The sequence below is a fragment of the Equus caballus genome, chromosome 6, assembly GCF_041296265.1.
Source record: "Equus caballus isolate H_3958 breed thoroughbred chromosome 6, TB-T2T, whole genome shotgun sequence".
Lineage (NCBI taxonomy): Eukaryota > Metazoa > Chordata > Mammalia > Perissodactyla > Equidae > Equus > Equus caballus.
The window spans coordinates 91,955,586-91,982,420 of NC_091689.1; the positions used below are offsets into that span (position 1 = coordinate 91,955,586).

Sequence of the window (26,835 nt, forward strand, 5' to 3'; positions counted from 1 at the left end):
GCACTTTATTGGTTACAGGGTATATAAAGTAAAATATGAATCATAAGGCTAGTGATCTGCAAAAACCAAAAGATGCTTTAACTCTATTTTTTGTTCTATGCATTTATTTTTTTAAGTTTAAAACAAGTAAATAGCTACAAGTCTAGCAATTCTGAATTTGAATTGATGAAGGTTGCATTTCTGTGGGCCCTGCTATTTTTGTTTAATCTCAGAGTGGATTGTCGTTTGAGTCTGGAATTTGATCTTGTTGTTTGTTTTGGAGGGGGGTGTTTTCTTAAAAATGCAAAATTATTGGTGGGCTAGCATTGTGTGTGTAATTTTTGGTTGGTGTGCTTTTGTGTGTTTTACCTGTTTAGCTTGTTGCGGGGTATGTGTTTACTAAAGGCGCTGTTAGAGCAGGCAGTAGTTCACTTAAACTGTTGGAGTAATAAAGTGAGAGTATAGAAACTGCAATAGAAAGTATTTGAAATTATAAGTAAAAACTATTTTTAAAAAATAATACCAGGAATAAATCGTAGCCAGCTGAGATTGTCAGTTACTGATTCATCTTGTTTATTTGTAACACTGTGTTCTTAAATTTACATTATCATTTGCTTCTAGCAAATGACCTGAATTCTCATTCAGGTTTGTTCTAATGAATTAAAAAAAAGGTGATTGAAAGTATACTTTTAAATTATATCCAAAGTATCTATCATAAATATTTTATAAGATAACCTATTAAAAATTAAGGGAGAATCCATCCTTTTTCACAAAATTATTTTTTATTACATGTAAAAAAGGGATTAATTAACTTATTGGCTGACTTTTCTTGGTTCTTTCCAAAATTACCCTGATTCTCTAAGGTTGAAGATTACGTAGTTTTTTTATGATTAGTATTTATTATACCTGTGGTATAAATTATCCTGAGGTTATATTCATCTAGTTAAATAAACTGCATTATTCTAAGAAACTAGAAGAAAAGCCAAATAATACTGAAATGTACTTGCTTAGAATCATTTCCTTTTTGCATCCCTGATCACCCCAGGCTTTTTTCCACATTTGAATACTAGATTTTGATGGTCTAACATAGAAACTATAAATAGAATCTTCAGTGCATCAGAACAGTGATGTCACAGAGGCCTTGGAAATCTCTGCTCTCACCTGTAACTAGAGCGGAACTCTCACTTTTTCTACTGTTCTCACGCTGTTACAGCAGCACGATGTAAAAGGGACATAAATGACATGATTTATTGCTGCGGGTGGTGTTTAAAATCTGAATGTTTTAAATTTGATGGAGCAATGAAGAATGGAGCAAGCTGTGAAGCTGCTCCAGTTAATCAAGGGTAGAAAGCTATAATAGTGGTTTGTGCTGGTTGGTGTGGTATATGATGCGGTGATTTTGTTGATTGGATGAGGAGTATCTTAATTAAGGGGGTCATTTTGATTTAGGTTCATGTCTTAAAAAGTACCTGAGTTAAGTGCTTTATAAAAAATTTAATGACCGATCATCCATCTCAAGTAGGTTTAAAGTACTCTGTTCATTATAACTATATTGTAATAATTGGCTGCATTATGAAAAAATATTTTTTGTTTTCTTCCAGTGTGAAAAACTCAAATTATTGTCTCCCATCATATACTGCTTATAAGAACTATGATTATTCAGAACCTGGAAGAAACAATGAACAGCCAGGCCTCTGTGGCCTAAGTAACTTGGGAAATACGTGTTTCATGAACTCAGCTATTCAGGTAGGTCTTTCTAAACAAAGTGAAACTCGTATGTTTCATGGAAATAAGTAATACAAGAAAAGTAGAGTTGAGTTTTATATGTCAGAACATGAGTGTTAGATGTGTTTTGAGATTTTCCATTTTCATGGAAGATTTAAGCATACACATTTGATTCATTCATTCTAGTGCTGGTAGTGGAATACCATTATCATATTCCTCAATTAGGTGGCATGTGATTGATTACCATATAGAAGATTAAATATTACTTCATGAGGGGCTGGCCCCGTGGCCGAGTGGTTAAGTTCGCGCGCTCCGCTGCAGGCGGCCCAGTGTTTCGTTAGTTCGAATCCTGGGCGCGGACATGACACTGCTCATCAGACCACGCTGAGGCAGCGTCCCACATGCCACAACTAGAAGAACCCACAACGAAGAATACACAACTATGTACCGGGGGGCTTTGGGGATAAAAAGGAAAAAATAAAATCTTTAAAAAAAATAAATAAATAAATAAATAAATATTACTTCATGAAAAAATATAATTCCAAACAGAAAACCTGGGCTCTCTGAGAAGAAAAAAAACCTAGTGAGATCTCCACTTTTCATATTCAGTAGAAGTGTCTTGCTTTTTTTTGGACATTGGTGGGAATACTAGAGAATAAGTATTTTATGGTCACCAGACCTCTAACTCTAGATAACATTGTTTTTAAATCTTTTTTTTTTTACCTTAATGTGAAATTAAGATTTTAAAAAATTTTAGGAACCTTCCTTTTTATTCATATTTTAGCAAATCGCTTTCCCTTACAGATCTTTTAATTTGGGGATGTAAGAAATCATTGCCCCTTTTTTCCCTTTGTTTCTCCATGGAACTTCCCTTTTCTTCCTGCTCTGTCTAAACCCTCTTCTAACTTAACTTGTTAAATGTTTATGTCTTTGGTTGATTTTAAAGTAACAAGATCTGTATAAATTTTAGCTATCACTGTCACTATGTATAAAATTAGAGCTGGTTATTTTATTCTCCTTTTACAAATAAAATTCTGTTTTTCAAAAAGCCCAAAATAATGGTAGACTATTTTTGATATTTGAATTTTAATGTTTTTTTGTCCTTTTTTTTGCAAATTCTGAATTTTCTGTTTTTGTTTTTATTTATTTATTTATTTTTTAAAGATTGGCACCTGAGCTAACAACTGTTGCCAGTCTTCTTCTTCTTCTTTTTTTTTTTTTGCCTTTCTGCTTTTTCTCCCCAAATCCCCCCAGTACATAGTTGTATATTTTAGTCGTGGGTCCTTCTAGTTGTGGCACCTGGGACACCGCCTCAGTATGGCCTGATGAGCGGTGCCATGTCCACACCCAGGATCTGAACCGGCAAAACCCTGGGCTGCCACAGCGGAGCATGCGAACTTAACCACTCAGCCACAGGGCCGGCCCCTGAATTTTTATTTTTAAATCTGCAATTTTCTGTTCTCTATTTGCAGTTTAATACTGAATTTCCTATACTCGGGAGGCAACCTCCAAAAATATAGATTAAATATAGAATATGGATTGATAAGGACATTATTGCAGGTCTTTTTGACTATATGAGCAAAGTAGAAGACTCTTATTCATTCAAAATTCTAAGTAAATCCTTTTGTACATTGTCAGTAATCTGGTTATCTCCTAAATTAACTACTGTTTTTATAGCATTCTTAGAAAATTAGAATTTAACTGTCATTACTCTCTAGACCAGGCATTGGCAATCTTTTAGAAATGCACAGGGGGCATAATTGGTTGATTTCTGATTCTTTGTTTGGAGTTAAGCCAGTCAGGAAATAGCCTGGATGCTCAAGCAGATACTGTGTGGTTAATAAACTCTTTCTTTAAACCCTCTTTGATGAGTTATATTGTTTATACTTTAATGTGAATTGTGTTGTTCAAAATTTTTTTCCAGGATCCTAGCACTAGTTAAATCAACAATAATAAATTCTTAAATTTTTTATCTTTATTTTTCTGGAAGAGGAGAAAGGGAATTCATCTCAGAAGAGCAAGCTGAAACATTATTATCCTGACAGTTATTTAGATAACAGTGAAATGCATGGGTGCTGAGCTGTCAGAGATAGGGACAGGCAGACAAATTGTAATTTTGTTTGAATATCTGTTGAACTCTCCTACCTGATCACTGAAAATCATCTTTAGTACCATCTCTGGAAAATGTTTTATAGGAACAGTGGTCACATGACTACCAAAAAACCCTGTGCTCAAATCACCAAGTCATTAATCCTTATATAACTCCTTATCCTTGCATTGCCAAAATTACTTTGGTTCTAGAGACTTGTTAGAACTTGAGAGGTTTTTTTTTTTAATATTCTAGTATAGAAAATCATTCTTGGTGCTTTTTCATAAGGATTAAGAAAATATTTTAGAGTGCCAGCCTGGTGGCACAGTGGTTAAGTTCACATGTTCTGCTTTGGTGGCCAAGGGTTTGCCAGTTTGGATCGGATCCCAGGTGCGGACATGGCACCGCTTGGCAAGTCATGCTGTGGTAGGCATCCCACTTATAAAGTAGAGGAAGATGAGCACAGATGTTAGCTCAGGGCCAGTCTTCCTCAGCAAAAAGAGGAGGATTGGCAGCAGTTAGCTCAGGGCTAATCTTCCTCAAAGAAAAAAAAAGAAAAGAAAATATTTTAACAGCATCAGCATTAAAAATTTGAGTCTGTCAGAAGAGAACAAGCATTAGTGTTGATGCTGATCATTCATGGGAGGCTCTGGCTTGAATTCAGACTAAATTCCTTTGGAGGCAATATTACATTCTGGTTTTCTGTGCCTTTGATATAGGCTATTTAGTATTTTGTCTGCATAAGATTAACTGCAGTTTCTCAGAAATGAGTATTAGAATTAAATAGTCTAATCAGCTATGTTGAGCTAGATTTGGCATTTGTTGAACTTTCTTGTATATGTTTAAGGTATCAGAAACTTCATTTTATTAGTCTTTGCTTCCGTTCAAAACAACTTTATTACAATAAATTGGTAGATCTAATGCTGACCCTCTCTTCTAGTATATTTCACCTTCACATGCTCCATTTCCACAGAGATAAGACATAAGGGTAAAGTTTGTTAGGATGATACTTTGTTTATTTTCTGGTAATAATTATAAAGTAAGAAAATTTTTTAATGAAAATTTTAGCAAAGTATTTTTAAGCAGTGGATATTATTTCATGTCTGTATTTTGGTTGGAAACTATACTTTCTCTAAAATAAAACCCTCCAGTCAAGATGAGGAAGAGAAAAAATGAGTTTTTATTTTTGCTACTTTTGACTTTTAATCCAAATCTAGAATTAGAAAAGCTAGTACTTCAGTTTTATTATCTTAAAGTGTCTATGATTTTTAACTGATTTAGATGTTAGCTCTCAAGATGAAAATTCATTATAAGAGGGAATACAAATGGTGTCAGTAGCCTTTATTCTTCTGTTTGATGAACACATGTGTAAGTTCTTAGGTCCACAGGCGAATAGGGTAAAAGATAACTAATAGAAGGATTTTTTTAATAATTTTTTTAGGTACTGTTTCCTCACTTATGCTTTTTTTCAAGTTGCCTTGTAACTTCTGTGAAATTAAAGACGATGAACTTCAGAAAATGTTATAAAGTAACATTTCTACTGATAATTTTAATGTAATTTCTTATATTAATTCAATGTATCAATTTATAGAATATTCAGTATCCTAAAAAATATGAGTGGGCATTTTAGTACATCGGGCAGTATAATTATTGACATATCTAAAAAAAAGGAATGTGAAAAGCATACCTGTTTTTAACTGTGAGAATGGGTTGTGCTTAACCCATCAGTAGCCTTGAGATGATGAAATCTTTTGATTGCTCATGATTAAAAACTAAACAGCACTAATCCAAGTGTGGTTTAATATTATTGTTGTTATTATTCATTTTAACTATGTTATTCAAGATTTTCTCTGCTGTAATGGCATGATTGAGTATTAAATTTTTCTGATGAGTATAGTACTGCCATATAGTTTCATTTATTAAGTTCCCATTTAGTGAGTGTCAAACATGTGAGATACATTTTAGACATGGATTCTGACCTTATGATGATTATAGTCTAGATGTCATGCTTTTCAAACTTTTTGCTTTTTACCATGAAAATTTTAAAAAAATTATTAGTATGATAAGTTTAATTGTATCTTCAATATTTAAACAGATGCAGTGAAGTTGCTTTGGTTGGGTGAAGTGCCCAGAGTCCTGTCTGCTTTCTTTTACTTTCCTTAGTGGTCCCCGAAGCATTCTCAAGGGATCCCAGAACTCTAAGGAACAGTTTAAAAACCATATTTTGGCTAGAAAAAAGAAGGAACATGTTAATAATAATATAGGTTAGGAGCACAGACTATGGCATTACACTGCCTGGATTGAAAATATGCTACTTATTAGCTGTGCGGCTCATTTCCTTATCAGATGAGGAAGATAATAGTACCCATATTTTAGGAGTTTCGTGGGGATTAAGTGAGTAGGTGAATATAAAGCTCTTAGGATAGTGACCAGGACATCATAAATAAATAGGTTTATATTAGGTTGATATTATTTTGTCTTGTTTTTAAATTCAAGGAATTTGAGTGGAGTGACTTTGGAAAAGTTCTACCTTCCATAGCCCCTATATGTGTTCTTCTTTCCTACAAGTCTTATTCCACTTTGACTGGACCTAGTAAATGAAGAAAGAATTGACTGTACTTTCCATTCTTTTTCACTTAGTATAGGCAATAATGGTATTTATCATCTGCTTCATTTCCGAACTGTTTTTAGTTCGGTGCTTCCTAGGCAAACTGATAGCCAAGGGATATAATAACATAGAACTGTTTATGAATATTAAGTCTGCAGGGAACTCAAAATTCTTGAGTTCAGGTTATCCTTGGCCTCAGCTTCCTGAGTAGTTATGATTACAGGCATATACCACCATGTCCCAGTGATACAAATAAGTTAACAAAATAGTTTTCTAGTGTCCTAAATGCTTTATTCCATTGAAAGAATGTCTAGTTTTTAAAATTTGCATTATTGGAGGTAATTTTAATTAGCATTAGTTGAGTAGATTCAGGAGCACTCCAACCCTTGTCTTTTTCATTGTCAAGGCGTAGGAGGCTCATGATTGGCTTCCTGGAAGAAGCAGCTCTTCAGATGGATTTGAAGCAGGGGAGTGATATGGTCTTTTCCACTGGAAAGCAGCATGGCGTAAGATGGTTGTTTTCAAACTCTTTACTTGAAAGTAATAGGGCTCCTTAAATAGACTCTAAGAAGTCATTGAAAAAAATAATAGCAATCAAGGACCTGTTCATTATTCATGTCATACAATATAAAATCAGTTGGGATTCCAGGCATTTTTAAAGTCAACTTTTTTCTATGATCTGTTGGGTTAGGAAAAAATTTATTCAGTAAATTCAGAAGAATGTGCAATAGAAAGTTTAATGGGTTTTTTTAGACTTAATTAAAGAGAATGAGTACTACTACACAGAAATAACATTCTTTTAAGAAAAACTAGATTCTCATATTGTAAAACAGTTAAGTCATTACTGAAGCTATTGTTTCTATGTTCTAGACTTCATAGCTTTGAATATGTTTAAATCTTCTTCTACTCTCACCTTGAGATATTCTTTTTGCATTTACTGAAACACAAGTTGTTGGAAGCCCAGTTTAACATGAAGCTTTCTAATGTTATTTGAATTAACCAAACTTAGAGTTAAACAAATGAATATAGTTTCCCTCAAAAAAAGAAATAGCTGGGGCCAGCCCGGTGGTGTGGTGGTGAAGTTCACACGCTCCACTTTAGCAGCCCAGGGTTCACAGGTTTGGATCCTGGGCGTGAACCTAGCACCGCTCATCAGGCTTCACTGTGGCAGCGTCCCACCTAAAATGGAGGAAGATTGGCACAGATGTTAGCTCAACGAAAGTCTTCCTCAAGCAAAAAGAGGAAGATTGGCAACAGATGTTAGCTCAGGGCCAATCCTCACACACTAAAAAAGAAACACCTAACCCCTGAGACGTAAGAATTATAAAAAATGGTTTAGCATCTTGAAGAAATAACGTCTTCTGATAAACTGAGAATGTGGCTGACTAAAAATGCAAAAATTCAGAATCTTCCTAGGGCAGATATTTATCTAATCCGGGAAATTAAACTCAATTATTTCAGTTCCTTCTGCATTATGTACCAAAAATTACATGGCAAACTATCATCAAAAATATGTTTAATCATCTATCAACTGACAGCTCAATCAGGTCTTCTTTCTGTTTTGATAAAGGTAAAGAAATGGAAACCACCTTACTTGTATTAGAGCCATTCACTTTCACAACGCACCCCAGTGTTTTTACTTTTCCTTTGTTTGAACTTGAAGGAGAAGTATCACTTCGTTTTAGAAAGAGTAAGGGGTGGGAGAGGAGAACCTGAATTCTCAGGCAGGTCATTTTGGGAAAGAGTATGTATTTAGCATAGCTGTGTAAGAATTTGGTTTTCATAGCTGGGGGAGAAATGGTATCCCTAAAATAATGCTTTGCACTTATGTGACTTGGCTAATAGTGATTTCTTGTCATGAAAACACACCTTTCTTAACTCACATATGAGGGGAACAATTGTATTTGTCTGCTCTTCACATTCTTCCAAATTAATATACAAATTTCTCTAGGATTAATACTTCCATTTCTGAATTAATTTAGACTTTTAAGTGTTTTGTCTAACCCTGATATTCTGTAATAGCAAATAACATGTGTATAGATTATGGGGAACTAGAGGGATTATTTCAAAGAATTGTAAATAAGTACATCTGATTCTAATACAGAATTGTTTTACATTACTATGCCTATAAAAGATCAACACCAACTGAATATAGTCACTAGGTAGGATTACTTACAGTGATCACATCTTTTTTTTTTTTTTTTTTTTTTTTTGAGGAAGATTAGGCTTGAGCCAGCATCTGCTGCCAATCCTCCTCTTTTTGCTGAGGAAGACTGGCCCTGAGCTAAAATCCGTGCCCATCTTCCTCTACTTTGTATGTGGGACGCCTGCCACAGCATGACTTGCCAAGCAGTGCCATGTCTGCACCCGGGATCCGAACTGGCGAACCCCAGGCCGCCAGAGTGGAATGTGCGCACTTAATCACTGTGCCACCAGGCCGGCCCCCAGTGATCACATCTTATAACAGCAATTATTAATATAATCAGACTGAAGTATCTCATGTTGATATTCATAATTGTTCAAAGGATTTTTATTTGTAATTGAAAGGAAAACATAAGAAATGTCAGTCTGTAATTTATAATGGTAACTACAAATTTACCCTCCTCCAAAAAAAACAAAGGGAAAGAAAAAGTGGTTCCAAATTTACTTCTCTTACCTAAAAATCAAACAGTTCATTTTCTTGATGTCAAAATTTTTTCTTAGATATGCTTTCCTCCTTTATTAAATATATACTAATATCATTCAACACTTTATGATTGGAAGATTCTCAAGTGTGTCAGGCTTATATTCTAAATTATAAATTTGGAATTATTGAATAGTATCACTAGAAAGTATAGGATATTGGACTGATAAAACCTTAAAGAGAGGAAAGCCGTACTAAATCCCTTTGAGCAGCCTGTTTTGTTGTCTTTTGCCTGTTTGTTTTAATGTATACATTTAAATTCTGGTCATTTGAGGCTATGCTGTATTTATTACTTAAAGGCCCTCATCTATTGGATGTCTTTTTCTTTTAATGTCACGTATCTTGAGATCATCTTCTTTATATTTTAGTTTGTGATGCTGCTTTTTGCCTATGATCGACTTCGTTAGTGTTGTCACTTTGCCAATAATGGATGCTTAGTTTAATATTCTTTTAGTAATATATATATGTGGGAACCAATTGCTAAGTGTTATCAATCACCTCTTTATAGTGATTTATAAACTGTGCTGTATTGGGCAGGAAGAGGGTCAGTGAGTGGGTAACTGAAAACCATTGCTCAATTAATAATAATATTTAAAATAAATCACTAATTCTCATAAACTCATATTAAAATGTTAGTGGCCGACAACTAGAAGAACCCACAACGAAGAATACACAACTATGTACCGGGGGGCTTTGGGGAGAAAAAGGAAAAAATAAAATCTTAAAAAAAAAAAAAAAAAAATGTTAGTGGCCGAGTAACAAACCTGTAGCCTCCGGTAATAACAGTACCCGTCTTTGCATAGTGCAGGTTGTTTTTCATATCCTCGTCACTTCATTTCCTCTTGGCAGAGATCTCTGAGATAGGGCTTATATATAGGGCATATATATATATATATAAGCATCCTCATTTCACTGATGAGGGAATTGAGGCAAGAGAAGTTTAAGTGACTTGTTATCCCCTAAGACACATTAATAAATTGGTTAAAACTGGGTTGTTATTCAGGACATTCTGAGATAATGTATCTTTCAAAATTTTACTAATCACCTTGTAAAAAATGCTTTAAAAGTGTTTTATTGTTGTCAGATATACGTAACAAAATTGACCATTTTTAAGTGTATAGTTCAGTGGCATTAAGTATATTCACATTGTTGTACAACAATTAAAAATGTTTTTTTGTCTAGGCCAAATATATGGCCCCATAATACAAGATGATCCCATAAAGTAGTATTACTGCTCAAAACAGTTTCCCTAGGAGGTTATGCACACACTTACTCATTTGATGGTAAGTGTGTTCAGAAAGTTGAAGAACTCCTTTTGGAATTTCTTTCATTCTTCTGAATATCACTGATGGATATATTCAAAAAACTGAAGTTATTCAGAACATTATCTTCAGAATATTGTAGGTGATCAAGCTGGGTAATTTTTTTTTTCAATTAAGATATACTTATGAGGTCAACCTTTAGTTTACTCAGCAAATATTTATTGAGGGACTACTAAGCACTTTTCACTCTGATAGGCGCTAATTATACCATGGTGAACAAAACATTATCTGTTTCCATCGAGCATAGTCTAGTAGGGGAGATAAACATTAAGTAAATCATCAGTTATGATAAGCGTCATGAAGAGAAAAAATGGAATGCTATGAGTAAATAACAAGAGCTTGGAGAGTACCTGACTTATATTGGGTGTCATACTCTCCAGAAGTAACATTTGAGCTATGACCAAAGAATAGGTATTAGTTAGGCAGATGAGAGTTGAAGTTAGATGGAGCAACAATGTGTGCAAAAAGCCCCTAAGATGGGCAACTTTGAGGAACCAAAAGGTGAGTAACCTGTAGAATAATATTTGAAGGGGAGTGGTATAAAATGAGTTTGAAGAAGTAGACAAAAGCCAGATCATGTAGGGGGAATTTGGATTTTAATGTATTACAAAGGCATTGAAGGTTCCAGGCTACCAGCATCTCCTCATCTGATTTATTGCCAGCTATCTCCTAGCTGATTTCTCTGCTTTTATACCCTTAACCTCTATGGTCTGTCCTCAAAAGAAAAGCCGGAGTGATCCTTTTTAAATCTAAGCATTTCCTATTACTCTTAGTCTATAATACTAAATACCTTTTCATTTCACTCAACAGAAGCTAAAGTCCTTAAAAGAGAATGTAAGGCCCTATATGATCTGGCCCCTTGCTATCTTATTTCCTGCCACTCTTTCATGTCCACTTTGCTCCCTCCTCACCAGCCCCCTCGCACATGCCAAGAATGTTCCTGCCTCAGGGTCTCTGAACTTGCAATTTCCTATACTTGGAATGTTCTTCCTCCAAATATTTATATCCTTGTTCTCCTGCTTCCTTCAAGTCTCTGTTTTCGGTCAGATCCTTACCCAGTATATCCTATACCCACTATGTACGATGGTTACCACCTTCCCCACATTTAATACATCAGTCATGATCACCTGACGTACTGCATGTGTATCTGGGTTTTTTCTTTGTCTGCTGCCTCCTACTTCCAGGACATACTCACACACCCTCCATGAGCACAAGGGCTTTGAGTCCCTGCAGTTGCCTCATTAACTAGAACAGTGTCTGGCATGTTGAAGGCACTCAAATTAATGAAAAGTGAAGGAAATCACAAGTGTTTCTCTAGTTTCTGGCTTGTACATCATAATGATAACCATTTAATTAAGTTGGAGTGATGGGAAGAGGGACAAAGTAGGAGGAGTAGATTTAGGTGGAGAGAAGATTATGATCTGTCACGCCCATGAAACATCCAAGTAGACACGCCATAGGCAAATGGATATTCAAGTATGGAACACAGACCAGAGGCCTAGGTTGGAAATAGAAATATGGCTGTTGGTAGATGGTATTTAAGATCAGGAAAATGATTGCATCTGTATGAGGGCATGTAGGTAAAAGAGATCCCAGGATCAAGACCTACAATACAACATTTGTGTGGAGGAAAGACACTACTCTTGCAACAGGAAAAAAGAAAAGGATTATGGATGCAGGTCTTTTCTAGATTTTGTGATGACTTCCATTATCCTCAAAATACGAGACCAGATCATTAGCTACAAATGAAAGAGTAAGATTGCATTGCAGTATTAAGATTTGAGGTTGGAGATCATCAAGTTAGAGTGGTATAAATTTATTCACTTGAGATTTTCTCTAGCAATGTTCAGCTACATGTGCATAAAATAGTTGACTGGGTTTATACAGTAAATAATTGGGTTCATCTAGGGTTGGAAAGAGAAAGGGACAATGGAATTAAGAGCAGCTAAACTAGTTTTTTTGTTTTTATTACACTAATTTACTAAGCTAATCCAACAAACATCCACTGAGTCTCTATTATGTGCCAAGCATTGTTCTAGACGTTGGTGATACAGAGTTGAAAAAGACAGTGCCTGTCCTCTAGAAGTTCCTGGTGTAGTGAGTAAGATAGACATAAATAAATAATATATAATATGTGATATGATAGAAAGCGTGATCTGCCAAATGGTATAGAAGCAAAGAGAAGAGAGCCATTGGGAAATAAATGAGGCTTCACCAAGGACGTGACGTTTGAGTTGGGTCTTGATTTCATTTGGTAGGGTATATTATTCATTGTGACTTAGGTTATGTTCACCTGGTCATAAAAATAGCAATGAATTACTATATAACTATAACATTATAGCTCATGCTTGTTCCCACATTTTTCTACTACAGAAATCCCTATATCAGAAAAGTGTTTTACCTTTGCAAAAAATACATTGTTCATATGCTCAGTAAACACATAGTGACACCTCCTATATGCTAGATATTGATGCTTTTTCATATGTGAGCCAGCTCTAAAAAGAGCAGTACCTAAAATATTTTGAGCAATGACAATATCAATGGAACATACAGCTTCCTAAAATAATTACATCAAAGATGATGTTCATTTGAATTTGAAGGATTTACTGGAAAATCACTCTCTGCTTTATAATCATGTCTCATGTATGATTAAAATCTGTCTCTGGCCTTCATTTAGAGAGATTTTGCTTTGAATATAAACTGAATCATTGACACATACTAGTATACGTACTATATTCATTATATATATATATATATGAATGAATGTATATTTTTTTAATGATTTGGTATATAATTATGAACAATTCTTCAGTAATGGTCCAGGGCTTTTCTAAGCGTTACAGACTTTGCTAGGAGAAAGCTTTCAGTAACTGTTTCTAAAAGAAATTAAAAACCAATTTTTCACAAAAATGTTACTAATTGTTTATAAGGAAATTCTTAATAGTAAGATACAGCATACTTTGAGATTCCTCTTATACTCATTCAATACCATGCCAAAGTGTCTCTGTCATCATACTGATACCACCATTTTCCTGGGACCACTATCACCTTCCCTGGGCCTCGTTCCATGAATCGTCTTCTCTTTGTTCTATGCCTTTAACCTCACCTCTTTGCTGTGTTTCTTTCAGTATATATACATGGTTAAGTCTGTTTATTAAACAGGGTGGAGGGGAGATGGAGTGAGGAAGACTGTTAACCTTGAAAAGGATGTTCTGTGCTTTCTCATCTCTTGTTCAGTAGTCCTCATCTCTGCAGCATAGCACAGTAGTTAAAAGCATGGATTTTGGAACCTGACTGCTTGGATTCAAATCCTAGTTCTGCCACTTATAACTTGTATGATCTTGGATAAGAAACTTCTTAGTTTCTTTATCTGTTAAATGAAGGTAAAGTGCTTCACGCATAGTAAGCAATATGTGAGAATCAATATGTTATGTCATCACCGTGACCATCATACCACCCCATAGAAATTACTTTTCATAAGGTCACTCTTGATCTCCTGTTTGCTAGGTTCTTTGTAGCCCCTTTACCTTTGAGAAGTTGACATCCACTTACAATTGACAGATTCCAAATCTGTCTCAACCAGAATTCTGTCTCCTGAGTTTCCCTCCAATATATAAATATTAGATGGACATTCCTGCCTAGACAATATTACAGATAACTCCAACTCAACATGTCTATTAAGACTAAACGTGTTTCCCCAGAAACCTGATTCTTTTACTTCTTATACTCCTTTATAGATGCAGCCATACACCCAGTAACCCAAATCAAAAACCTGAGACTTACCCAAGTCCTGTTCATTGTCCTACCTCTTAAACATCACTTACATCTATCTTCTCCTCTCCTGTCATTGTTTCAATATTTGAGCATCTTTTATGTGAACTCTTGAAATATATCTCTAATTCGTCTCTTTGTTCCATCATTTATTCTCTTCCAGTCCATTTAGTACACTGCTTCCAGAGTTATTGGTTTAAAATACAAATATGATTATATTACCTCCTTGCTTAAAACCTGTTTCCCATCACACAAGGAACAAAATCCAAACTGGACCCCACCTACCTCTGTAGCCAAAACTTAAAGGTTCTTGGAATTCCTTAAGGTTGGAACCTCTTTGTGTACACTGCTACCTCTTCCCTAGTTACCTTTCCCACACACCCCTCCTCTGTCTCTTTCTTCTGGACAAATACCTATTACATAGTGAGAATCATGAAAGTAAAGGCTATCATTGGTTTTCTTTGATATCCCCAATGTTTGGTATAATGCCAGAATTCATCGTAAGTACATTAGAAGTGTTTCTCACAGTGTGTCTATGGATGAGACTGCTGGTCAACAATAAAATAAGTATAGAAATTAAGTAGAAGTGATCCAAAACTTATAGCAGTTGGACAGTGTAATTTTATAGTAAATCTAATTACAAAAAGTAGGGCTTTGTTTTTTGCAAGTTGATTTTTATTTCATTTTTCTAGTGGTTCATTTTATTATATTTTACAAAAGTATCAGTCTGTGCCAATTTGTAAATTTTTTTAAACATTGAGTCTTCCCTCCACATGGTTTGAGAAACACTTCATTAGAAAAATTTGCCAGAAATTTTTAGAACTTAACCTGTACCAAATTAATGTTTCTGGAGCTGTCTGAACTCCAAAAGAATAATAATTTTAAAAAGAATTATAGCACGTTATATATATATATTTATTTCTTGCAACTGAAGACTCAAAGACCTACCAGTGTACATGTATAAAGTCTAAGAAATACAGCAGCTTATGTTGCACCAGTGTAACCAATTTGATAGCACTTGGGTTGGGCTGCCATGGTAATCACAGCTTGGCAGAGCATACCACCACTACCATGCAGATAGGTCCTTGAATGAGAAGTCATTCAAGGAATGATATGAAAAAATCATTCACGTGAATGATATGAAATCAATCATGTGAATGATATGAAAAGATCCTTTTAGAACATTTCTCTACTTCTAGGGACTCTTGAAATAGGGATCTGTTCTTAAATATTTGTTGAGTGATTATTTAGATAAATTTAAAGTTCTTTTTGATTATGATTAACCTTCATAGTTCATGCTAGCACATGGTCTTTAAATTTTTGTTTCAACTCAGCTTACATATTTATTCAGTTATGGGCCTAGTGTAATGAAATGATACAGAGCAGTATATGCTTGGCGATTTCTCTTAAAGAATGTAATAAATGAGGGCCAGCCCTGTGGCACAGAGGTTAAGTGTGCATGTACTGCTTCAGCGGCCTGGGGTTCACCGGTTCGGATCCCGAATGTGGACATGGCACTTCTTGGCAAGCCATGCTGTGGTAGGCGTCCCACATATAAAATACAAGAAGTTGGGCACGGATGTTAGCTCAGGGCCAGTCTTCCTCAGCAAAAAGAGGAGGATTGGCAGCAGAGGTTAGCTCAGAGCTAATCGTCCTCCAAAAAAAAAAAAAGAATGTAGTAAATCAGTTAAAATTTAAAGAAAAATTCTGCTGCCCTTTCCTGTATGCCTTTGCAGGAGAACTAAAAGATCAACAAATCAAGCAACTCTTATACTTCTTTATTCAAAAATCTTTCTTTACTGAATATTATGTTCAAGGGTCTGAACACACATAAAATTATAAGGAACCATTGTTCTTTCTTAAATCCTTTGACTATTTTGCTTGCCTACAATATTGGTATTCATTTATTTGTGAGCCAGTTTTGAGTTATTAATGGGGTAAGAGAGAAGATATTGAATTCATAAGCTTTAGTTCTTTAAAATAAATATAACTTACAGTAACATTTATTAAAGTTGTTAGAACCATTGGTTTTCACATGCTTCCCATAAAGTGAATATATAAACATAAAATCACTTATTAAATAGCCTGTTAGGGAAGAAAAAAACAATTAGACAATTGCTGTTATAGGCTAGTGGTTTTAAAACCGTATTTAAATACCCCTACCTGAAACTTAATGCATTGTTGTTGTTGTAATCATTGCGAAAGCTTTCAAATTAATCTATATTGCAAGTGGCTCTTCTATCCAATTTCTGCTTTTAGTTTTTAATGTGAAAATCAATAGTCTTTACATAATCACGGCTTCTTTAACATTGGCATCTCTAGTTACCAGATTTACTGCAAGTAACGGGGTAGTGTTTTTGACAAACTTAGAATTCTGCCTCCATTTTCCTATAGATGAGGAAAAAAGGAAGCATTAGAATTTTTTTGCTAGCCAACAAAATGTTTCCCATTATTTCTCATACTTCCCAGAGCTTTCATAATAATTCTTCATTGAAGTCAAGTAGTGTGTGAAGAAGAGATTCCATGGAATTTGAAGGAAAGTGTGAGGACAGGGACTTTAAATGAAGTTTAATTTTATTCATGTCTTAAGCATAGTGACCAGATTGATATACATTAAAATGGTGGAACATCTTTGTCCAATTCAAAAACACTGCCTTTAAAACTCCTTCATTAAAATCCCAATATTTTAAATAGAGTGTATGCTGGTTGTCTTCACTGACTAGTTGGAAGACGGAAGGAAACCATAGTTAAAACTTTTTTAAAACTAAATAAGTAAAAGGAAAGTTATATCCACTTATATTTTACTTACCTAAATGTGTTCTTTAAACAAAGTTTGGAGAATGGCAATGTAAGCAAAATAAAACTATAGTTGTATTTGCTTTCCCAAAATATTTGAAGAAGCTTCCAAATTGATCTCTCAAATGTAATGAGATCTGCCTTCCCTAGAAAAAAAAGTAACAAAAAGTAAAACATCAAGTGTCTTAAAAAGTCTCATTTTTTAAATCTGCTTGCTGAAGGGGCAGGCTTACGTTGGTAGTTCTTCATTGTGAAAGTCTACATCATCGTTTCCTGTCTCGCCCGCTGTTCCATCCCAGAGCTAGAGCCAGCGTGCTAAGATTAATAGAGTGCTTCGGAATTACATAGTACCTTTCAGAATGTTTGTACTGTTGTCATGACAAATTGGAAAACAATAACAGTAACATGGCAAATCTGAAAATTCTTTATCCATCTAATCTTAAAATCCAGGGAAAAATACTTGAGGGTTTCCTAAGGTTATTTTAAGTATGTATTACTTCAGGTTTTATTGTTTAAATCATAAGAAAATAAAATAATTTCCTCATTTTAGATTGGGTTTTATCTTTCATATTGGTCAGTTCGAAGGTGTAGCTACTTTTTTAAAGGTTGTGAGTGGCGTTACATTTTGATCAGTTACAGAATGAGTTGCGCAACTCAGAGGCTTTAGGTAATCAAAAATTAAGTTTGTTTTCTTTCCTGTTCTAGTTACCGGTTTACTAAAATAGTGAGCATACATGATCACTTGAAAATTGGGCTTCTGGAGCACCTGAACAGAAAGGGAGTGGTTCATATTCAGCATTACAAAAGACAACTTTCTCTTTTTGAAGGGGATTACTTTGGCTATTTTCCAGGTACTGGGGAAATTCCAGATTCATTACAAGTTATTGGGATGGCTATTAATTATTCATTTCCTAAAATATGTTGATTACAGACTTGAGAGTTGCTTATTTAGTAGAACTTTATTTCACCTCATCAATTTTAAAAAACCATGTGGAAGTTTATAGTGAAATACAAAATTGGGACTCTTATGTGAGTCACTTACATTTCTTCAGAGAATTCTAGAAACATCAGTCTTACTGATCAGAACAAATTTAATAGAAGAATCTTTTGAAAGTAATGTAACAGCAGTAGGATTTGTATGTGTTTCTAAGGACACGTTATGTGCAAAGCCTTGTAGTCTTTCCAAGTATTTAAATAACAAAAGAAAATCATACTTCACATAATATACAAATCTTAGGATATTGGGTTGAGGATGGAAATTTATAACTAGAGAATTTTTCATAGAGAATGAATACTTTATAAAGTAGTTGAATGGTATATGCATTCTTCTTAAAAATAGTCCTTCATGGTGGCAGTGGTTAAAGATCTACACACGTTGAACCAAATAGCAGAATGTCCACTGCATAAGACATTTGATTATTTAGAAGAATTCTCTTTAGAATTTTTATGTCTGGTTCTAGGTTGAAGATTTGAGGAAAAGAGTCTTCATAAAAATTTATTTCCAAATATTTTTCCTTCACATATCTTTTATTTATATGCATTTATCCTGATAGTTGTTGAGGCATTCACATTAATCTTTCTTCATTAGGGAAGCCTCTTTACGCATTATTTGGACTTTTATTTTTGAAGTTGTAGAACTTTTAGATAGGTTAAGTTATACAACAAGATGCAATTCAGATCTCTTTGGTCAAGTGTTTTGTCACTGCTCTCAATCTCTCTAAGGACGGCTTCCAGTCTTTCTACCATGCAAGTTTTAATTCATTCAACCTACCTTTATTGAGGTATGTGTCAGGCATTGTGCTAGATCCTGAGGTACAAAGGTGATAAGACATGGACTCTGCTCTCAAGATAAGTGGTGCATTTTGTGAGTTAAGGGTATAGTGTTAGCCCAGAGGAAGGAAGATTAGTTCTTCCTTGAGATGCCGAGGAAAATATAACATTTGTAAGAAATGCTGAGGTGCGTGTTAAAGAATAAGTAGAAATTTCTTACAGGGGAAGAATATTCTAAGGGGAGTACATGCTAAGGCTCAGTCTTAATACATTACACTGAAGAATATTTCTTAAGACTCCTAATTCGAATTCACATTCAAGAATACTCTTATTACTTGCAGTTTCCACTTTAAGTCCATATGTAGGCACAAATGGAGAACCACAAAGCCACTTTGAGGAACAGATATTTAGCAGTCACATCCATTCACAAAATGATTGGCTTAGGGGCCAGCCCGGTGGTGCAGCGGTTAAGGGCGCGCCTTCCACTTCGGCAGCCCAGGGTTCACCGGTTCGGATCCCGGGTACGGACATGGCACCACTTGGCAAGCCATGCTGTGGTAGGCGTCCCACATAGAAAGTAGAGGAAGATGGGCACAGATGTTAGCTCAGGGCCAGTCTTCCTCAGCAAAAAGAGGAGGATTGGTAGCAGTTAGCTCAGGCCTAATCTTCCTCAAAAAAAAAAATGATTGGCTTGCACATACACCAGACATTCTCATCATCCCTTATGAGTCAGCAATTTTTCACAATAGCTTAGGCCCTGAACCTTCCAATCAGCCAATGGGTCATTATATCAAGAAGGCTAAATTAATGAATGCCAAAAGTCTACCATATACTAAATATGAAATTTAGTTTTTTTAATCCTTACATTTTCAAATGTTCTTGTTAGTTTTGCACACTATTAACTTGCCTAGAAATCACAAAAAACTATTTAAATGTGGAAATATTTCGCCTAGTTACCAAGTACATTTGCCTGTTGATTAATGTAAGTTCTTCTCATCTTTTGCATTAAGAATTGAAACTACTGATACAGGATCTTTTTCCTCATTCTGATTATTGCTTTATTTTTAATATGTATTTCACAAAATTCTCCCCAGTTTTAGGACGAACTCTAGGCACAATTATGATATAAAAAACCTGTGGCTTAAGATATATGTTTTATGATCGGTCACATTACTTCGTATTTGGACTTCATTTTTGCGGTGATGAATTGTAAGAGTTAGTAATTGTCAATATCAGGCAATTGAAATCAAATGAATTCGCAGAGGTGAAGCTCAACATGGCATGTGACTCGTAAAATGTTGTAAAACTCATAAATAGCCACGAAAATAACATACTAATGCTATTTATATAATCCTTTTTGTTTTTATGATACATTCATATATATTCTCAGTTTCCACTAAGAAAAACCATGTGTGTTGAGGAGGATGAGTTTTGTTTTATTTAACAGTTCAAAAGGCATTCAGAGTTAAGAGAAACATCCACGTGGGCACAACACATGTTGTATTATTTCTAGTCAATATTATATCACTCAGTAAAGTATCTTACAAGTTAAAAAGAAAATTTCCTTTATCTACATATGTAGGACTTTTAATATATTATATATTTAATATATTTTAATATATATTTCTTATGTCTTAAATAAGGAATTGTTTTGGGACAGTCTCAATCAGATAAGAAAGTGATTTTTTTTTAAGTAGAAGTATCTTTGAGAGAGGTGCTCCACAATTCTGTTTATGATTTTTATTACAGAACAAATGAAAATTATCTTTATTCTTTAAAACTTTGTATTTAATGGCAAACAGTCCAAGTATCCAATTTTTGTGTAATTGTCAAAGATGTTCATGTTTCTAAGATAGCCTCATGTTAAGAGATTGAATAATGAGTTGCCTAAATTACCAATCAAACTCTGTTATGGCCAACTTTAAGAAACTGGCTTATTTCTTCTGCCAGGGTGTAGTTATTGAATACTGATATCAGCTGGGTCATGGAAATGTTTCAGTTGTTTGACTCTATTCCAATTATGCCTTGAAATTTATTCCAACAGTTATACATGAACTTTTAATATTTTAATTGGTCTTTATAGTATTTCAAAAATGTAGTGACTCGTAGAATAATAATATTATTTTCAAGATGAGGGAGAAAAGTATGGTATTTTCAAAATGAGGAAGAAAAGTCTGACAGTTTAGTTTTTAAATCATTATGATCTGTGCATTAGTAGAACAATTAAACTGGCTATTGAATTTCTGTATTTATATGTTTGTACAAGTTTTTAGAAAAATGTAGTTTGTGAGTTTCTTAAAACATTATATTCAACAAATAGGATGCTTTTGGGGGCCATTTAGGACTTGATAGTTTAAATATAAGGTTTATTTCAAAATATGTTGGTTATGATATCTTGACAGGCATTGTGCCAGCTTCAAACTGGCATGTGTCACTGAAAATAAGCTCTGGTCTCTGTGTCAAGGACTTTAAAATCTAGACAGAGACCCACTATAAAGCAGATAGTGGATTGAATGACGGTCAGACAAAAGGGGGAGGGACTTTTCATAGGTTCTGTCCTTTTGGTTTAGTATTCAGGTGGAAGTGCTTGAAGGAACTTTTGAGATGATTCATTACAAGGAAATATATTTTTGCCTTAGTAATATTTCATTCAAAAAAATTTTTGAGTATTCTGTGGAAACATTGAAAGTAAAGAATACAAAAACCAAGAGGATAAATACATTAGTAAATATAGGCAAAAATATTTTTATTAAGCATACATATGTTGTGCACATGTAAGTGCCAAGTGACGTGGTGCTCAGTGCTGGAGATGTAAATGTAAAGGATGCCTCGGTTCCTGCTGGAGGAGGAAGGTGGAGGTCTCAGTCCATTTGACAAGACAGATAAACTAAAAACTAGAGTTAACATTATATTATAAAATAAGTACTGTAATAAAAGTGAGCACCAAGCAATATGGAAACGAACAGGGGAAACACTTTAAGGGAATCTAGGAAAGCTTTCCAGATGGGATACCTGAATCTTGATGGTTTAGTAGACGTTAGTAAGGCAATAATGGTATGTTTCACGTAGATGGAGTAATGTTGCAATTAGAGAGTGAGAGAATGCCTGGAGGTCAAGGAACCCAAAGTAATCAGATAAGGCTGGAATGGATTTAAAAAAAGGTATTGGCAAAGAATGAGGCTACAAAGGTGGGCAAAAGACAGACCCTTCTAAAGATTTGGAGTTTTAATTGGAAATTGCTGTGAAAGGATTTATAGCAAGGAAGTGACATGATTAGATACAAAATTTATGAAGATCTCTCTGGATCCTATTGGAAAGCTAAAATATTTTCAATTATATTTGGAAGCTCTTTGTAAGATAAGGATACGTATGAATAATTAAGTAAAAACAAAGTGCAAACATTATGCATGTTTGCACAACTTGGTTCTTTGAGGTATTTGATAAAGCCATAAATTAGGTTTTTTGTATAATTGTGTTACAGATAGTGGAATATTATATCCTTAGTATAACTCTGAGCTGATCAAATATAAGGATTTGAAAACTAATTGATAAATGTTGGAAATGCCGTCTGACTTTCTCTTTGCCTCACTGACTGTTGAATGTTGATCTTGTGTGTATTAAATCAGATGATACTACTAAGTGATGGCATCTATGCCTTGTGTAGCCATGTTGTGTGTATTTGGGGTTGCCTGGCTCTACCTCCAATGCTGGATTTATAGTCAAAAGGACATGTAATACAAAAGGAAAAGAGAACATGAAACTCAGAAAGCATGTAAGATTATAGGGTTGAGATAGAAGAGGAGTTAAGAAGAAAGGTAGAAAAGTCCCCCTTCCCTAGTCGTCTCCTGCGCTGTAGCCTTCCTGTCTCCTCTTGCTCACATAAAACGTTTTACTGCTGAAAATGGCATGTAAGTGACTCTGTAGACTATGTAGCCCACCCCAAACATTTTTAACAATATTTTTTCATTGCCTGAGAATTAATTCCAAAATAGGTATTATGATTACTTGAGTAAATATAAATTGATTTATAGTTGAAACCACAAAATAGAACACCATAATATATTTCAAAAACTTGAATATACTTAATTTTGGAGTTTTAGTACATGGTATATGGTTATAGTTTACAGCATCCAAGTTATTGGCACGAACCCAACAGGCTGAACCTTTCGTAGCTACCAAGAATATTTAACTTAATCCAAATGAGTGGTGAGCAAGATTTGAAAAACTTTGATTTCCGTTATTATAAATCTGAGCTCTTGTAAGACTGGTTTTCTACCACTTGACATTCAAGCAGCTAGCTTGACTTAAAGCACTGTGTCTCTTGACTCCAGACAGATACCTTCCTGCAGCAAAAAAAAGTTACCTGTATGACCATAAGTCTCTGTCAGTCATTACATGTTCCCATAGTGACTCTAGACATCTAATTGATAAAGTAACATTGGGTTCCTAATGAAATCGAAGTAGTTGGTATTATCAACTTAAAATTATTCCATCTTGAGATAAATATTGTGGAAAAACTGTACTTCTGCCATCTATTTTATTGTAAATCCTAAATTATTTAATTCAAAATGGAAAAGAATTGGAGAATTAACTTAATCATAGTTTTAATCTTGCCATAAAGGAAAATTGGATTGTTATGATATCATACAAGAGCTGAAAGAAGTAAAAACATATTTAGCCAGAGTTCACATAACAAAAGTTTGTTTTCTCAGGCTCAGCTACTCTGTACTGTACCTTCTAAAAATGGTTGACCCAACAGAAAATTTAAAAGGCTGCTCTTTCATGATAAGGAACTGACAATGGAAGCAGTAAATACTTCTTTGAAGTTAATTTCTTGCTTGCACTCTGTCTCAGTTTTTACCTACTCAGGCTAATTTGCAGGTGCCTGGGATGAGTAGACAGTCCATAATTTCTACCAATCAAGTAAAAGAAGGAAAGAAAACTCTGAGCTTCTCTCCCAGTTAACAGGTAGTTTGCTGTGGTTAAAATTAATTCAGATTTTACAGCAAAAAATATTAGCATTTTCATTTATTGTAAGTAATTGATTTGAAATTTGGGAAATGAATAGTTGAGTACATCATTTGAGTGTTTATTTGACCAGTTACTTATTGGTGCAAGAGGCCATCATTTAAATTTTTCTCTATGTATTATGGCAAGTCAATTTGTTTCTCTCTTCATTTTAACATATTTAACTTGTATGGTTACTTTTACTTGAAAATATGTTTTATTCTTTGCAGTGTTTGAGCAACACACCTCCACTTACTGAGTATTTCCTAAATGATAAGTATCAAGAAGAACTGAATTTTGACAATCCCTTAGGAATGAGAGGTGAAATAGCTAAATCTTATGCTGAATTGATCAAGCAAATGTGGTCTGGAAAATTTAGCTACGTCACACCAAGAGCCTTTAAGGTTAGTATGGTAAATACATCTTCAACGAAGGCTATGTCACCTGCAAGAGGGCAAAAGTTGGTTCTCTGGGGAAGGGGTGAAACCATAGCCGTTACAATGGTTTGTGGCCTTCAAAAGGGACACAGCACATAAATAGATGCACAGTACATCTGTGGTATTAAATTTTCGGGATGGAAGATGGGACACTTCATTAGTTTAAAAATGTCTTTAAAGGTTCTGGGGGATGGGGAGGGAAATAATGAAATGAAGCTTGAGAAACACGGGTATGGTACCAAATGACCATAGGGAGACAGCACTGAGCATTTGCAGGTTGTTTTAGAATACAGCACATCTCTGAGAAACCTACAAAAATAGTTTATGGAAATGTAAAGACAAAATTTGGACATGTCATTAAACTCTTAAGAGCTCAGTTTATTTTGAGAGTCATTATAAGTTTGAAAAATTATTAAAATGAAACTTATCTGCAAAACAAGCACTAAATATTAAATACACTTTCAATTTAATTCTTAAAACTTTTATTTTAAGTTTGTTCTTATTTGTGAAGTGGCTACTTCTTAGAATTTAGAGTGTCATTTAAATAAGAATTGAGCTGAAATTTAGTTTTATATTGTTAAAAAAGTTTGCCTAATTATATAGATTAATGAGAAATTTTAAACTTTTAAAAAGAATATACAGTTTTCAGCAATTTTTTTATACAAACAAGTGACATTCATATATAGGACATCTACTAAGTAACATTTTATTAACATACACTAGTTCTTAAAAGCTAAAAAACAAGTCAAACAACTCCTGTATTTTTCTTCTTCAATTTTCTAAACTTTGGACAAACTAGTTCAGACAAACCATTTCTTTTTTTTTTTCCTTTCTGTTTGGTGAGGAAGATTGTTGCTGACCTAACATTTATGCCAATCTTCCTCTTATTTTTCATGTGGGATGCCACCACAGCATGGTTTGACGAGTGGTGCTAGGTCTGCACTCAAGATCCAAACCTGCGAACCCCAGGCCACTGAAGCAGAGTGTGCAGACTTAACCACAATGCCACGGGCTGGCCTGGAGAGAAACCATTTCTTGGCCCATACCCATGATTCCAGTTAGTTGTATTTTGCCAGATACTCTCTTAAAATTATGTATAAATAGGTTCTTGATGTCTAACTTTTTTCTTTCACATTTCTTTTGTCTCAACAAAAAAATACTTAGTACTGCAAAGACTAGGAAATTATATATGAACATGAATATTCCTATTATCTCTATGAGATTCATCCTCTTTTTATAGACAGAAACTAGATGAGAACTGTGATTTTTTTTCTAGTGACTCAGAAATGTTATTGTATCATAATGCTCTTTAGTGTTTCCCAATCCTTCCTACAAAACTTTACCATATTTTCTCCTTGTTCTTTTCTCAGGTTAACATTTGTTTCTGTATTACAGATTAGTTATCATTTTAAAAATATTTTTAGTTAGTAATTATCATATCTGGATTACTACAAAAGTGCCATAAGTTGATTTCAGGGTTACAAATAAATTTTAGCAAGTAGGTGAATTCATAAACATGGAATCTGTGAATAATGAGAATCGACTACAAATTTTTTTAAAATCAATCTTTTTTTTTTTACAATTTACAGACACAGGTAGGACGTTTTGCACCTCAGTTCTCTGGATACCAGCAGCAGGACTGCCAGGAGCTATTAGCTTTCCTGTTAGATGGACTACATGAAGATTTGAATAGAATTAGGAAAAAACCATATATACAATTAAAAGATGCTGATGGAAGGCCCGATAAGGTAAATTTAACAATATTATTGTCACCATTGTTAATAATAATGTGGTATCTCTGTATAAAATGTGTCTGCTTTCGTTATAGGTAGTTGCTGAAGAAGCCTGGGAAAACCATTTAAAAAGAAATGATTCTATCATAGTAGATATATTTCATGGCCTTTTCAAATCAACTTTAGTTTGTCCTGAATGTGCTAAGATTTCAGTGACGTTTGATCCTTTTTGTTACTTGACACTTCCATTGCCCATGAAAAAAGAACGTACCTTGGAAGTTTATTTAGTTAGAATGGATCCACTTACCAAACCTATGCAGGTAAGTAATGATTATTTTCTTTGCGTTTGTTATTTTTATTAAAAATTAGTGTTGAGTCTTGTCTGAAGCACAATTCAATAATAGTGTTTATTTGTGTAAGAGATTTTATAAGCTAAATGCTTTGGGAATTAGTACTACTTTTTAGAATCTTGAAAGGGAGGGTGAGGGATGTGCACAGTATTACTGCTTGTCATCTAAAAGCAAAATCCTCAAAGGCTTTTTCCCATCAAAGAAAAATGAGACGTTGTTTGATTTTACAATGTTGGGATGAATATTAGCTCACAAATATTAATAACATGGTATTATTTTTCTAACTTGAACTATCTTTAATGTTAATTGTAATTTTTTTCCTAGTGGCTTTTGGAAGTAAAACTAATACTTACTATACATTTTGATTCATGATACGATGAGATAATGGTATATTTAAATACCTGTAGTTTTTAGACATCTTAAAAACTCGGAAGAGAAATGAAAATTTAGTTAGACTAAAACTACTTGCTTCAGTAATGTTCTAATCTTTAACAGTTTGGAGTATCAAATATTGCTTATCTATTCCCAGAGCCCTGTGGTAGGCCTTAATATCACTTGTCTGCCT

General features: G+C 34.2%; 1 protein-coding gene and 2 long non-coding RNA genes across 15 annotated transcripts in view; 1 reads left to right on the forward strand and 2 right to left on the reverse strand.

The window, feature by feature from the left end:
• The window catches only part of USP15 (ubiquitin specific peptidase 15), a 134,553-nt gene that overhangs the window by 87,289 nt on the left and 20,429 nt on the right, over nucleotides 1–26,835 (forward strand). For 4 of the 13 annotated variants that reach the window (XM_023643918.2, XM_023643919.2, XM_023643920.2 and 1 more), the window contains 4 exons: nucleotides 1,581–1,725; nucleotides 23,981–24,154; nucleotides 25,777–25,935; nucleotides 26,016–26,240. In XM_023643918.2, coding sequence (XP_023499686.1) covers nucleotides 1,581–1,725; nucleotides 23,981–24,154; nucleotides 25,777–25,935; nucleotides 26,016–26,240 — 703 coding nt within the window. Of the gene's footprint in view, nucleotides 1–1,159; nucleotides 1,323–1,580; nucleotides 1,981–3,093; nucleotides 4,358–6,807; nucleotides 6,908–17,678; nucleotides 17,825–23,602; nucleotides 23,712–23,980; nucleotides 24,155–25,776; nucleotides 25,936–26,015; nucleotides 26,241–26,835 lie in introns of those variants that run through there. The other 9 variants (XR_011440159.1, XR_011440162.1, XR_011440158.1 and 6 more) reach the window with 7 other exon arrangements.
• Nucleotides 7,428–16,295, reverse strand: LOC138924851 (uncharacterized). The gene is made up of 2 exons (XR_011440169.1): nucleotides 16,173–16,295; nucleotides 7,428–7,580 (listed from the first exon to the last, which is right to left on the reverse strand). It is a non-coding gene; the product is annotated as an uncharacterized lncRNA (long non-coding RNA).
• LOC138924845 (uncharacterized) lies at nucleotides 16,341–17,334 on the reverse strand. Its single transcript, XR_011440163.1, has 3 exons — nucleotides 17,207–17,334; nucleotides 16,987–17,119; nucleotides 16,341–16,565 (listed from the first exon to the last, which is right to left on the reverse strand). It is a non-coding gene; the product is annotated as an uncharacterized lncRNA (long non-coding RNA).